The sequence below is a fragment of the Contarinia nasturtii genome, unplaced genomic scaffold (genome assembly GCF_009176525.2).
Source record: "Contarinia nasturtii isolate CC-2019 unplaced genomic scaffold, AAFC_CNas_1.1 Cnas_scaffold_993, whole genome shotgun sequence".
NCBI lineage: Eukaryota > Metazoa > Arthropoda > Insecta > Diptera > Cecidomyiidae > Contarinia > Contarinia nasturtii.
The window spans coordinates 1918959-1934767 of NW_022198340.1; the positions used below are offsets into that span (position 1 = coordinate 1918959).

A 15809-nucleotide genomic window follows, 5' to 3' on the forward strand; every position below is an offset into this window, starting at 1 on the left:
AAATTGTGTGTAAAGAAGACAGGATTTATGCAAGAAAAATTCTAACAAAAATTCGTGTTAGTTTTTTTTTTGTTTTGACGAAAACGAACATTAAAAAGGATCTATTATACGTAATTGTGTTGAGTAAGCAAAAAAGTACCTGAGATCGGCCAATGGCAGAAAATCGACGTCCATAAGTTGTCGCAAGCTCGGCAAACTGTATGCTATCAAATGTCCCGTTGAAATATAGCAAATCAGACAAACGCTATCTGCATGCAAAAAACGGAAAAGATGGATGGATGAATCGCAATCGAAATGGAGAAAGAACAAAAAGTGTCTTGTTTGCACTTTTTTCAGAATGTAAAATAGTAGTGCGTGTCTGTACCTTTTAAACTAATAATTTCCGCTTTGACAACGTAATCGGTATCAGCGATTTGTTGGCGATAAACACAATTTTGACTAGGTAATGCAATAACGCGGGCCGTTTTCTCGCTCGTAATCGCTATAAATTGTCGGTCGCTGAACGAATCAGTGCTACTGCCAGCTCCAAGTGTTGGACTCATTCGATTGCTGCCTTGTTTGGTTGGTGTACCTGTGCAAAAATGCGACAATCAAATTACCGATTTGCATTCGAAATGTGTGTGTGTTTGGGTCTTCATCTCTCATTGCGATAAATTTGAAAATTAAATTGATCGTATGAATCGATTATCGCATAAAATAAAATGAAAACCGACATGGCAAAGATATTCAAAATAAAATTATGATATCATTACGATCTCTTCGGCTCGCATCACCGCCACGATTTTCATCCTTCCATGGTTCATACGAGTATGGGATAAGCGCACCATTACAATCCAAAAATGACATTGATAAAATCGAACCCTTCAAGCGAAACAATGAACCGCCTGCACCAAACGAAAAGCGATACCCGAGAAAAGTTTTCAAAAGCTCATTAAAATCGGTGTTCGTAAGTAATTTGAATTTGTTTTTGGTGTTAACAAATAATTCATTTGCCATTTTAAATGTGTTCAATCATACCCATAATCGTTGGAATAACCGGTTGTGTTTTACGTACGTCAGCATCAGGTAACGTTATCGATATGGTTAAAACTGACCCAAGGCTTGTGCCAACCCATAACGTTGGCAATAAGGTGGATGGATCTAATAAAAGAAAAATACGAATCGCAATGAATTATTTACGAATAAAAGAAGCTCTTAAAGCAGCGAAAATAATCAGCACGTAACATTTGCTGCTGAACATGAACACTTCGTAAAATTCGAATAATTTCAAGTGTGTCCATGCCGTCGTACTTACCACTTTTCTTAGTATAACTATCGGCAAAAGTTAAGCATGTCACTGATTCGGTGCTGATATTTTCCAGACTTGACATTGATGATGAACGTGACCGCGAAAACGACGTATCCAATTTGTCTACACGGCCCATTGTATGGAATTAATGTGATTTGAGTTGAGCAAATCGCAAAAACGCAGAAAAAAATATAAATACACAGATTAGACATCAAATGAAATGGTTGTTATAGGATAACTGGTTGGTTTGTTTGTATTTTTGTTGGTGCGCGAAAAGAATCTACGTTTTTACTGTTTTTTTGCTGTTAGTGGTGTTAATGTTGCTTATATAATCCAATCGAAGCAAAATAAATTTGCATGATGATATGATCAATAAAAAAAAATAATATTCTTATACACTTTTTATTATTGAGCTTTTCTCAAATAAATGTATATATTTTTTTCTCCGAACGCGAAAATAATCGAAGGGAGAAAAAAATATTCATTTTTTAATGTTTGAATCATGAATTATTATTATTTTGAAATGGAAAAATGGAATATTATGAAAAGCAAGACGAAAGAAGCATAGAGAGAGAGAGAAGAAGGAAAAAAGTGTGAGAAAAGAAACTATTTGATGTGTACAGTGTATTGACGGTGAAGTGATTGATGATTGAATTCCCAAGATATTGATTTCAATGAGAGCAAATTTCCATTGTACGAATTCGAATGTAAATTCATTTATCAAAATGCGCGGAAAATGTTGGAGATCTTACAATGCCGAATTTCATCGTTCGAAGGACCAATATTAGAATTTAGCATTTTTTCAAGGTTTAATTTATGTAAGATAAGGGTTTTATATTTTGTGATTATGTTCGAATTGAAATGGCAAAAATATACATATATTTTTGGCGCATATTGAATATTTTCGGTTAAGAACCTCGATTGTTTCGGGAAAATGAATGATAATCAATCACTTCACGTCTAATCATGCATTGTATTAGTTTAATTCAAAAGCGTCAATGGGGAAATTAACATTTATATCCTTCAGATCGGCGGTGAAGTTTGGTTCTTTTGTTTTGCATTATGAAAGAGGAGGATTTTGTGACGATATACACAGAAAGACAGATAGAGATAGAAAAGAGGATTATACGAATTAGGTTTATGTGAAAATTCGATTTTGCATGAAATGAAAGGTTAAAACGATTTAATATGGAACATAGAATAGATAGAAGAGAGATCTTACAGAAGATTTATTGCACAGAGTTAGAGAGAGAGAGAAAAAAAAGAACACACCAACACAACAAATACGAAAATGAAATATAAATAGAAAAGAGAGCGCATACACAACAGAAACGAGAAACAACGGGCACACCGAATAATGTTGGTAATTAAAATGAATAACACAGAAAAATAAAAGAAAAAAATGCACACAACAAATGGGTTATAGAGCGATAGATTTAGATAGAGGTATAGACATCACGAATAATAAGCGTAATTTAAAAGAAGCATTTTGTTTGCATATACAAATAGGCTCTTTGATTTTGCTTAGTCAAAAGTTTATTTTTGTTATAATTTGATTTGATGTGTGTGTTTGTGTTGTTGGACGAAAGAAGAAGAAGAAGACGGGTTCACGTTTAGATGACATTCGACAAAAAAGACTGTGATGGCAAAAGAGAGGGAGATTTAAGACAGACGGGAAGAAGAACTAATTACTTGAACGATTACCATTTAGATCGTAATAGATGGCGATTTCATACAAACATACAATTTATAGTGTATATGAAAGGATGCTGGAAGTTACACATTGGAAAGATGCTAGTGTATTTTTTCTATAATATAGAAAGTGGACATTGCATTATACATACGGATAGAGTATTAGAAGTATGTTTTGGTTAGTTAGAGAATTTTCTGTCTAGCATTTTCTTCGATTATTTCGATTTTTTTTTATTCGAAGACAGTTTCAATTTCTTTTACTTATTTGTTGTACTTTGTACGGAGAAATAATTTATTTAATTAAAATGTTCCGAGATAGAGAGAAAGATTAGGAGATAATACATATATATATATTTTTTACACAACAATTTAGATTGTATGGAATATATTGCGATCTAAATCAAACACTACATAAAAAAAAATCTAGGTTAAAGATCTAAAAAAAGTCCGTGCGGTTAACAAATGTTCATTCGATTGGTTTGAGCTCAAAAATTTCACTTCAAAATGAAATGCTTGTGCAACTAATTACAATTACAAATTGACTTCGTTATAATTATTATATATATCTGTGTGGTTTTGTATAAAAAAAATATAAACCGAGTGCATATATCAATCAATATTTTAATCATTGCGCAGCAAGCACATAATGTATTCATTGGCCAACAATTTTCCAGAATATTTAACCTGGTCATACTTCGAGTGGTCAAACTGGATGGTTTAAAGCCACAGAGAAAAAAACCATATATATATATATATCGATTGGTTTCAATTTAAAATCCTTGTTTCCTTCCATCCACCATTAAATGTGTTTGCAGTGTCTACATCGAGCCTCCTTTGATTCGACCTTTCGCCCACATCGCATTTGCAATACATTGAATGTGCAGTGATTAGTCAAGGATAATTGCTCGAGTCAATCAAACGAGCATGAACAAATTGCTCATTATTTAAAATGGACTCTTTTTTTTCGTTGATGTTGAACTGTAACGTTCCAGTTGAAGGTTACATCATCAGATGATGATTTTTTTCTTCTCAAAAATGTCAATTAATTTTTGCTATTGCAACAAATCATACTCAGCAAACATTTATTCAGAAGCGGCGAACGAAAAAGAAGTGTAGTTAGTTAAATGTCGTTGTTAGAAATGATGATGCTTCAGTTTATCCCAAGCGCCGTTCAATCACAAGCATCAATCAATGGAGAAAGAAATTAATATGCACAGTTTCTCTCATTTCAGTTTAATGCACACTGGGGACGGTTGTTCGACTAATAGCAAGATGCTTGTAAATAATATTTGTTTTTTTTTTCTGTGTAAACTTGAAATTGGAAAATTGCCGGAAAAGAATGTGTGCTGCTGGTGATTGGGCGGAAATTGAAAAAATCGGAAACTAATTGAATCGAGCGCATTTTTGAATTTGTTTTTTGTATAACCAATTAGTTTCTTGTTTCTTTTTATTTTCAATTACATCCGGTTGATTAGCCACTGGCGATTTTTTGTTCCAGCCATTCAATAAATAGCGTGGAAAAAAAGCCAGCCTTTGATTAAAATGCAATTGAATATATGTTTAAACGGTTTTTAAATACATGTTGAGAATATCACCCGCAGAAAATTTATTCGAACATTATTGATTGCACATTTTATGCAATCGCTGATTTTTGCGGTGATTTTGGTGGCATCTCAATGAGTAAATTGATGTGAATGTAATTAGTTTTGTGCGCATATGCATTCTAATTAATAAATAGATGAAACAACGAGTGCTCTCTCGACCGATTCATTGTGAATCACATTTTTCGGGTGAGTGTGTGAGTGGGCAAACATTTAGGTTGAATCATTGGTTTCAATGCTTAATTTAGTGAGTGCTCGTTGTTAATTTTTTTCATCATATGCTTAAACAGTATAATACAATAATATTAAAATCAACGATTACATAAAACAAAACAAAAACCAAGTGAAGCAGTATTTATATTTCAATTCAGTTATTTTAAAATAAAACATCAGCAAAAATCAGCCGAAGTTTTTGACCCAGTTTGGTGAAAATGCCATGATGTCATGTGTTATCATTTCGAAATTCCGGAAACGTTTCGTTTGCAATGGGAATCATTTTCAATTGAACATTGGTTTTTATCACACAATAGGGAAATTTTTCGACCAGATCTTTGCTGTTTGCAATTGTGCAGCATGTATGCATGCATGTACTATCTATATCCTAAATAATTTTTAAATATTCATTCAATGGAAAATTGTTTCGATTTCGACACACACACACAAAATAACTGTTCGCTTCAATCGCATGACTCCAACTAAATAATTGTGCACGTGAGTATAATTACACAGAAAAGAAAAATAAACGTGTGGGAGCGCGAATACACCTCACGTTAAAAATATACATAAAGTTACATTAACTAAAATACATTACAGTCTCAGTGTAGCATTGCTAAGTACAGAAAATTGTTTCTTTTTTTTATTCTACAAATCGTTATTCATATTGTATTGGCATTTGTACAATGGATTTATTACAATTTATTGAATTTTAAAATTGATTTTTTTGTTCAATATGAAAATATGTAAAACGGCAAGCAAAAAAGTAAAAAAAAAATTCACAAGATATTTTCCATAGAAAATCAACATCGAAATGCAATTGCATTGATCACAATAGAATGGACACACAGAATGGTATATACATCGATGGAAAACATCTTGTTACGAATTAATTCGACAATTCGACAAATACATCAAACATTGTGAATAAATGTACGAATGCAGATTTCTGCCAACAAAAAAGAAAAACTTTTACACAAAAGTATGGTACTCAATCAAGTTTTCATTTGTTCAAATGCCAATAGCAGTGTATTTGAGAGAAAGAGCTTTTTTCTTCTTCTCTGCAAATGTTCGTCGAGATTGAGAGAAAGTGAAAAAAAAAGTTCGGTGTGAGAAAGTGTGTAAGTGTATATAAGCTAACATTTCCACAAAGATTTTTTTCTTTTTACAGATTTTATATTGTTTACGCTTGTTTGTCATATGTATATATATAAAGTTATATATAGTTTTAGATAGTACCACATCACAGTTGGGAAGAATATAAGACGTCTCTACAATGAAACAAAAAACGAGAAAGAACTGAAATGAAATTGTAAACGACAACCAAACAAATGAAAAAAGACACGAACAAAAAACAAAACGAAAACAAAAAACCAACAAAAATATAGATGTTGAGAGAGAGAAACACAAAATCTTATATATCAATGATATAAAAGGAATTCAGGTAGATTACAGTGTGAATATGAAGAAAGATGATTGACACGGACAAAGACTCGGGCTCAGCATGTTAATAAAAACAGACAGAACCGTATCGAACGTTGACATGATGATAACAAAAATACAGAATAATATAAAGAAGAACAAAGATGAATACAACACGACGACATATGGAATTTGGAGTTAAACACATAAAGATTTTTCACGTAAAAGCGAGAGAGAGACGAATCACAATCAAAGTTTGCGATTCTGATGTTTACTTCTGCTATTGTTGTCCTCTGATTTCGAATGGAACTTACTTATTGGGTCTTATAGTCTTATTTGAATTCGTATTCGATAGACCCGAATCGAGTGAGAAATGCATCTAAGCACCGTGTGCATACGAGCGTGAAATTAGAATTTAGTCTCGTCACAAATGATATAGAAATAACAAGTTTATCAAGGACCAAACAATTTGAGAGCAGAAAAAATGAGAGTTAGTTAAACTGATTGGTTCAGTGCGTTTTTGGATTTCTGGAAAAATCTGTTCATTGACTTCGTTTGACCAATTCCATTGTGTCAATGTCATGACAACATTTTATTCCTTTTTTTCTCGCGCAAATGACACTACCCAAAACAATTGTCATCGAAATCGTGACATTTGAGCTTGTATTTTTATCAAATCACATCGTAATATCGATCAAATTGAATAAGGTTTTTGATTTAAATTGTAAAATATGCGGGCCTAAAAAGAATGAATTGAAATGTTGACCCTTTTTATTTGATCACCGCATGTGTTTCATAATTGATCAATCAGTCAAAAGCATTTGATTGAAATACATGAGGCAGGTGTTACAAACTGGATGGCAAAAATCGCTTTGAATATTTTAACACTTCAATACAACTTTCGGTGGTGTTTGCATGGGTCATATATGGAGAATGGTCAGCGAACCATTTTCGTTCACACCCACAAAATGGAAAAAACAATATTTGCGCATCGTTACAACTATCGACTATAGACACTCGTATAATGGATATATAATTTGCATGATTTGTGTGCGTTTTTGCACAAATCTCGATGTTGTATGCACACATCGTTTGTGTTTGTAACATCAAAATGAGAGGGCAATGCTTTTTTTCTTCTCGCATTTTCGATGTGGTGTGACGTGCTACGGGCGAGCATATTATTTACATGTTCATGTTGGATTTGAAAAAAAAAAGTCGTTCATATATTTACGCCTTTGGGTGACAATTAATGGAGATTGGGATGTGTCTAATTGTGTTTTATGCACGCTGGTTTCGTGCCGAGCAAAATTTAATTTGAGCTTATGGAGCCGGAGAACGAATTGTACATATTCACTATCAAATGATGGTGTTTCGCATAAATTAGATGAAATGGACACAGGTCAAAGTGGTTAGAAATAGTCAAATTGTGTTTGAACGCACAAATGGAACCAATGTTTATTGTCATACGGTTTGTGGCCATAATTTAGAGCTTTCATTTATTTCAATGTTTTTCGAATATTTAATGCATCTACTTACTCAAAGCAAAACTATAAATGTAACTATTTTACACAAATTTTCAATTGTGAATTGACTACATTACGGGCTTTTTTTATTTTAAGTTGTTATAAAAGAGTGTATGTGTATGTGACACAAAATCATTTTGGTGAATTTCCATTTTTAATTTATCTATTCAACAAACTACACAGTGCTGATAAACTTTTTTCTTATCTACGATATTCGACTCAACGAGAAATACAGTTAACTAATTCTACATTATTATGATTATATCTAGTAGAGAGAAATTGTTTGTACAATGTTTGATTTTTTTGTAAAAAAAAGGTGACACACAATCTACGAGTATAGAACGGAATATGTGAGACGTAAACAGAAAATGAGACAGACACACACATTGGTCATCATTTATCCACATTGTTGAAATTGGACAACTTGTTTGAAAAGAGAGGAAAAAATGCAAAGCGTACAACAAATCTGTATGGTGAATTGAACGAGATAGAGAGAGAGATGAAAGATGTTGTACTAACATAATTTCGCAAAACTTTGCGCTTATTCGGGATTTTCCATGGACATTTGAATGACACATAAAATCTTTGAAATATACAGAGTAAATTGATGCTTTTGGCTTTTTTTATCCACACACACAAAATGCATCAATCGGTGACATTGTAAGACAGAAAACGAACCATCAAATGGAATGAAATGACCGCAGACCTTTATTTGTGTTATGTGGTTACGGTGTTACGTACTGCAGTACAGATGTTAGTTTGAGATACCGAAGAAATTGTGTGAGTTGAATTTAAAAATTGAGTGCGGTAGAAACTAATAGTAACTGTTTGTGTGTGTATGTGTGGGCAGTTAGAAAGAACTGCAAACAAACACAACGAGTAAAATAAGAAGAAAAAAAGCGTACTGAACAAGTGCAAGATTTAAAGGCAATTGACAACGAGAAATGGTGATAATATTTTTTCCCTTTTATCTTTCGGTCACTTTTTTTTCTTCTTTTTCTACAATTGGTTTGCCATATTTCTACGGCTGAATCGGTCAACTGGACTAGCAACACACATTTGACAGTGCACCGGAATTGAAACATGGAAACTGCATTCGATATAATATATAAAATATTTGTTGAAGTGAAGAGAGTGTTAGCCGATGTAGTTATGAAATACTTTTCCGGGTCACTTGAAACGGATTTGACCAAATCGACGGTGGAAATAAAATCGGAAACAGCATAAAAATAGAGTGAGAAAAACTGAAAGCGAGATAATGAAGCGTCCATTCGGATGTTGACGAATGAATTTATAGATTTGGTGTTGAAAAAAACACATCATTTGTTTGCATGGTATATGTGTGTCATTGATGAATATTTGAAAGCAAAAGACACTCTAACTGATTGCTCAAATCATTTGTATGTCACGGAAGCGTTCAATTTTATATTCCGATATCGTTTCCAACCAGCATAACCAATTCATATGGTTCGACAGAAAATTCCGTAATTGTTTGACGTTGTTTTTTCTTTCCATTCAGTGTGTGTAAAATTTAATCGGAAACTAGAATGAAAGCACTGATTTCTAGTTCTCTAATAATTATTACATGTATTCTATACTCTAAGCTTATGTATAACGAAATAAAGAAACAAAAAAGAGAAGGAGTAAAGAGATTTTTTTTTCGCTCGAAACAAGATAATTAAGAGACGAGACACAAACACTACAGGATTTTGATCTACAATGATAAATAGTATAAGAACTACCGTAAAAAAAATGATTACAACTTCTATAAATATATAGAGACTAAAAAAAGGTTGAGCATCTTCGGATGCAAAAAAATTCAGTGAGAATGATTTACATTCGCTGAGTTCAAATAAAAAAGAGAGAGAGAGAGAGAGATAGGAACAGAGAGTGTAAAAAACACGATAATTTGACTCAAATTTTCTATATTGTAAATGGTAGATTTTTTGTTGTTGGAAATGTTTGTGTCATAGTGTAGTGAATGAGAGAGGGATAAAATGTATTCATGATTTTTACCTATCGATGGACCTCGGTCTAAAATATCATATTTTTTTAACGAATCCAATTGTTATTTGTTTCGAAGGGATTTGGTTTTTTTGGTTTGTTTTGAATCAAAATGGAAGCCATATGTGAATTTGTGTTTGTTTTTTTTTCGGTTACAAATAAAAGATAAAAGAAAAATGATTTTGCAATTAATATTATAGTACAATATGTAGTCCGGATTGGTAAAAATATAAAAAGCAAACAACGAAATAAAAAAAAACGGTTCAACTTAAAAGAAAATCGAATCCAAAATAAAAGCCAATGCCATTGAATTTATTCGTTGAATGAGTGTGAAGATGACATGTGATCATTTCGATTTTGATGTAAGAAACAAAAAGTCGATTTTGGTATATATGGGGAAATGATGATTAGCTATCTAAAACGATTGAATTTGGGTGACGACAACTGTTAATTTAACAATGTCGCTTCAAAATATGGAGTAAGAAATGAACACATACACCAATCGTTCGATCTAAGACTTGGAATACGACTATAACTACTGAGATTTTGAACTGACAATAACACACAATTTATACGGATTACAAAAAAGAAATGGACGAGTTTTTTTTTTTTTTTCGTTTCAACAATACATAAAACTCAATAGGTGGTTATGTGTGTGTGTATGTGTGAGAGTGAGAATAGAGCGATACATTTCTCGGGATGTGGCTACGATAAAAGTGGATTGATTGTACATTGGCTTGTTTGTGTCTGTGGTGTGGGACTTTTCAATACATAATTCTAAAAAAGGAACTCTGGATTTACAGATAATTGCGGTGATGGGGGAGGTTCACAGTTCAAAAAATGAATGTTTTGTATTATATAAACAAGCTATGTATGAATGTAACAAGAATATTCTGATTTTTTTCTATTTCGAAAAACTGTATCTAAATGAATAAGAAAATTGTAAGGTCTAATGTACTTTTTGTTGGGGTTTTTAAGAGAAAATTCCATACTCGTGTGTATGTTGTCGATATCCAAATGCTTTTGAGCGTTTTGTGTACCTATATTGATGGTCACGAAAAATAACAAATAGCAATTTTAGTCTTTGTTTGCGTTAACTTTGGCAATTTATTGGGGTTTTCTGTTGGTTTTTGTTTTTTCTATTTCACTTTTCGATTTTTATTTGTTTTGTTTGGCATAAAAACACTGGGAAAACATTGGGCAAATTAAAAAAAAAATTCAAATCGAATTTCGAGGTTTGCAATAACCGATGAAAATGTTCATCTATGCCAAAAAAAACCACGCATATGTTTCGAAATAGAGAGACAAAAAATTGGAAGGTGTTTTTATACCAAATATGACTTGATCATAACACACACGGGATATGGATATGATGAGAAAATATGTATGTGTGCTGTGAGGAACGTTGACTCTTTTGTGCACATTGCAAACTTTTAATTTATTCAATTAGAGAAAAAGCGGAAAGATAGAGCAGATGGTAATGACAATTGCTGTTATTCGAGCATATCTCAGTTGATTGGTATTCCGAATGGTTTGCACATGGAAACCAAATGGATAGTCAGTCTTTGAAGTACAAGACACTTTCACACATTTTCCAATGAAATCGTCTATTTATAAGAAGAAATAATATTTGGACTGCATGTGAAATGCAATTAATGAATTGAATCAAGTCAATTCGACCAAATGTAATCGCATTGCGATGGCATTACATTTAATTGAACGTTTAAACGTGAGAGGAAAATGCCCACATTAATTGGAATACATTTATTCAGATGATACCCATCTCTTTTTTTGTTGCATTACACTAATGAAACAAATCGAATAATGTCACATATACGCAATTATCGTTTGAAATCAATTACAGTTTGTTATTTATGAATATCCATATCATGTGAACATGTTGAATTTCTGTGACATGAAATTGTGATACGTCATCGATGACAGCGGTGGCGGCGGCGATGTCGACGAGGTAACAAATGCAAATCGGTTATTTCTGTTGTTCACGTGTGAATTTCAACATTTGTTAACCTCTTCCTCGTCGATTTGTGTAACACATATTGAAACTAGCAAACGTCGTGTATGAACATGTGACACATGAATTGAATGTTGTGTGTTTTGAAAATGTGATGATGCGTTACAACAAATACAATTGTAATTCAATAATATATATCATATTAAAAATGCATAAATGAACAGCACACATAACTATACGTCGCAAGTGACAAAAAAAAACAGACGAGATGAGACAGACAGATATTTGGTGATCAAATTCTTTTTGTTTCTTGTTTTTTGTATTTTGGTGTTGTTCAATGAATGGTCAGAAATTAAATTAAAAAAATCGACAAAATATGATAGATAAACATGGACGTAACCAAATTATACGATCGAAAAGTAAAATCTGTTTGGTAAAAAATAAAGTAATCCAACAATTGAACGCAAAATATCCAATGCATTATACATATAAAAAATTGTTTTGTTTTGTAAAGAAAAAGTTTGTTGATAATCAAAAACGTAAAAACCATAAATGTAAATGTTTTTTGTTGTTGTTGTTTTGCTAATTAAATTGAGACGTGGTACTACCAAAACTGCAATATTGTCTCGTCATTAGAAGACTATGGGACAATGGCGTCATCTGTGGCCGACTGATAGACATATCTTCCCCGTATGATGCGGTAGATAGGCATTTTTGTAATTTCTTCCCACCTTGTGAACGTGATTTTCGCATCGAGTCCGATGATGATGACATCGTATATTGTGCGGTGATCACACCACGTCTTATTGGACTACCGGTTGCCGTTGCGCTATTTGTACGTTCCTGTAAGCTCGGTATCGACGACACAGTACCTGACGATGGTCCTCCGCATAATCCGTTCATCTAATTGGACGCAGACATTTCGCATTCAAATCACATAAGTTGATTGATTGGTGTAGAGACGGTGGTGGTGGGTGGTGGTATTCCATCAGTCACATCAGACAGTAGCAAGTAGCGTAATTTGATAATAATTTGGGAAAATATGTCAGTGTTTATTTTTTTTGCGTGCTTAACATATTTTCGGGATTTTATTTTCTCATTTTTTTTTATCTATTCAATAGGTTGCAAGCGTATTATTTTCTCCTATTCAAAGAAATAGTGCTTTTTCAGACAGCTATATCAAATAACACAGGTGGTTTTCGATATAATTTGTTTTTTTTTATGTATGTATATCACTGTGTGTACGGTTTTGGTTCCTCATGCTATGTGTACGTGTCACGTATGCTTGAGTTGAACACAAAAAAACCAAATATATGTGTGTATTTTTCCTCAAATTTTCAACCATTTCAACGTACTCTCAAAACATAAAATTCAATAATTCAAACTGATAACCGTAAACAAAATAGATCTTTTCCCTCGATTGGCCAACCATAAACGTAAAAAAAATAAACTGAAAAGTTTCAAGATAGTTCAACCAACATTTTAAGTTTTGTTTAGTCCGTATTTGTCATGAGATTTCTTTTTTTTGTTGTCTTTTTTTGCGTTTTCAGTCAATTTTCTATAGGAAAGCATAAGAAATATGAAGAAGAGAACGGAAAATGCCACATAAAATGACTTTCGAATTCAAAATGTGTATGTATGTGTGTGTGTGTGACAAAATAATAATAACACAAAAAAGTGAAAAGGAGTTCGAGACATCCTTATTCAGCAATAAAAATGAAAAAGCAAAACATTTAATAATAGCAATCGTTTGTATATAGTAGTAGGTCTCAGAATGTGTATGGATATAAGATATAAATGTTGTATGGCGTTAGGATTTAGTATTATTCGTTTTGATTGTGAAAATGTATTTGCATATAAATTGATATAAATTTTGTTTTGTTCATGTTGTATTTGTTTGGACCATTTTCTAAATATTATTTTGATCTGATATTGAAGCAAGCAAATCAATACACGAATTTACGTATTGAATTAAAACTAGCTCTAAATATATTCAATCTATTTCTATTCTATTCTATCTAATTCATTCGTTAATTTGTTTTTATTCAACTATATACCGCAGTATTAATGTGAATGAAAAATTATGTTATCTATTGCAATTTTCCATTAGTTAAGAGTTTCAATTTGAAAAAAAAAAAAAAAAACATCATCTATAGTTACAGCAATAGAGCAGCCGTAGCTCTACAGCTCATCTTTCATTAGTCTATGAATTGTTCATCAAATGTAATTCAAACATTTTCAACATGAAAACAGTAGTTAGTGTAATTAAGACACAAATAAATTACTAAGCAATTGATCAATTCACAATATTGAATTCGATCAATCTCAAACAGAGAGAAATATATATAGAGAGAGATTGATTTGTAATATTTGTCTACGGCACTACAAAGGCCAATACAAAATATATGTAACTAGAAAATGTTAATGCGCTACTAAATATATAGTAGTCAGAGTCTAATCAACACTACACCTACAACATTAATGGCAACATTCTCTCGTTTTGCAGCCGACGAATGAATCAAAGCAATAAATGTGAGCAACTTCAAGCAGGAACATTTTACTTAGAATTGCATTGCGTAATCACGGTAATTATGATTTTGTTATGGGGATGTGTGTGTGAGAGTGTATATGTGTATTGATGTTCAGCCAAATGAAAATCGAGACATTTTCCATCTGTTTTGTTGAGTTAGTTCAAGCAGGAGAGAATCGGCAGTTAATCGCATTTTAAGTTTTCTTTTGTTTTAAAGATATTCCATTCCGTTTTGTTATCATCACATTGTTAAATCACATCTATCCATTCTATGTTCGGGTAACCATGGATGTGAAATATTCATTATTTGTTAATCTCAAATGATTGCATTTACAATGTTAGCGTCTATTTTTAAAGCGTCAAGGACGAACGAACGAACGAATAGAAATAGATTGATTCAAAATTATAAACATCCACGAATTGAATTTTGTGTGTCGCGTGAAAGTCATTAGACGATAAACATCATCTGCATGTTCAAATTACCGTTTCAATCAACCGAATTCGGAAGATGAAAATCAACATTATTTCTGTTTTTTTTTCATCTTCGTTTTATTTGGATTTTCAATTTATACGTACGCGGATGTATAGAGCCTGGCCAATTCATGGTCTTTTGGCAAAACGTAATAAGTAACAAAAAAAAAATATTTCTTTCAAATTCGTGCGCCTTTGTCGCTTTTGCTCGGTTGTTTGTATTCGAATAGCGATAAAAATCAACTAAATTAAATGTCTTTCTATCAAATGAAATCAAATGGAATAAAAACAATGGGCGGAACAAATCACATTTATTTACCAAAAAATTCTCCAAACAATGATTTTAGGCAATTTTGATCATCCAAATCGGATTCCGAATCCTGCTTTTTATACATACATTATATCGCCATTTCATAGATTTTATTTCATCATTGTTATCAATTACATTTTGTTTCATTTTTTTTTGCCGAAACGAGAATACAGCATCATGATGATTGTTGCGTTGTGTGCGTATGGATGTGTATGTGTGTGTTTTTGTATTCATTTAATATTCGATGGAATTCATTTTGATTTGGATATATGTAGAGATGGACAGCGAGCATTCATTTGTAATTATCCATGGCGGGCGAATCGAATAATTCACACATTTTAGCGGTTCGTATATCGAACCATGTCATGACCATGTCGATGAAATTCAAACATGAAATATTTGCCGAAAAATAAATGAAAAAAAAAGAAGAATACATAAAATAATGATTAAAATGCATCAAACAAAAATTATAATTTAAAAATCGATTTTGAACCGCCAGGAAAGGGCAAAATTCTCAACAAAATGAAAGGGTAACCAAAAAATTGCATGAGTTTGTATAAATCAAGCCATTTTCACGTTGGAAATACAATACATATCGCTTAACTTGTCTACCCCAAATACAGAACTCGACTGTTGAAATGATTCACAACAACAAAAGAATTGAAAATGTTCATATATCTCGTGTATGCACAGCACACACTATTTGATGGTTTTGGATTACTGCGTTTTCCAATGAAATTATATAATCATCGTGAAAATGTATACGGCCAAATGTTTGGTCTG

At 32.3% G+C, this 15809-nt stretch overlaps 1 protein-coding gene across 13 annotated transcripts in view; it reads right to left on the bottom strand.

The window, feature by feature from the left end:
* Nucleotides 1-15809, bottom strand: part of LOC116343235 (syntaxin-binding protein 5) — a 107286-nt gene that overhangs the window by 12623 nt on the left and 78854 nt on the right. For 7 of the 13 annotated variants that reach the window (XM_031771186.1, XM_031771182.1, XM_031771181.1 and 4 more), the window contains 5 exons: nt 1295-1420; nt 1018-1140; nt 753-884; nt 365-571; nt 140-248 (listed from right to left, as the gene is read on the bottom strand). In XM_031771186.1, the coding sequence (XP_031627046.1) occupies nt 140-248; nt 365-571; nt 753-884; nt 1018-1140; nt 1295-1420 (697 nt within the window). Of the gene's footprint in view, nt 1-139; nt 249-364; nt 572-752; nt 885-1017; nt 1141-1294; nt 1421-9755; nt 9774-10735; nt 10784-12323; nt 12619-15809 lie in introns of all 13 variants that reach the window. The other 6 variants (XM_031771188.1, XM_031771191.1, XM_031771189.1 and 3 more) reach the window with 6 other exon arrangements.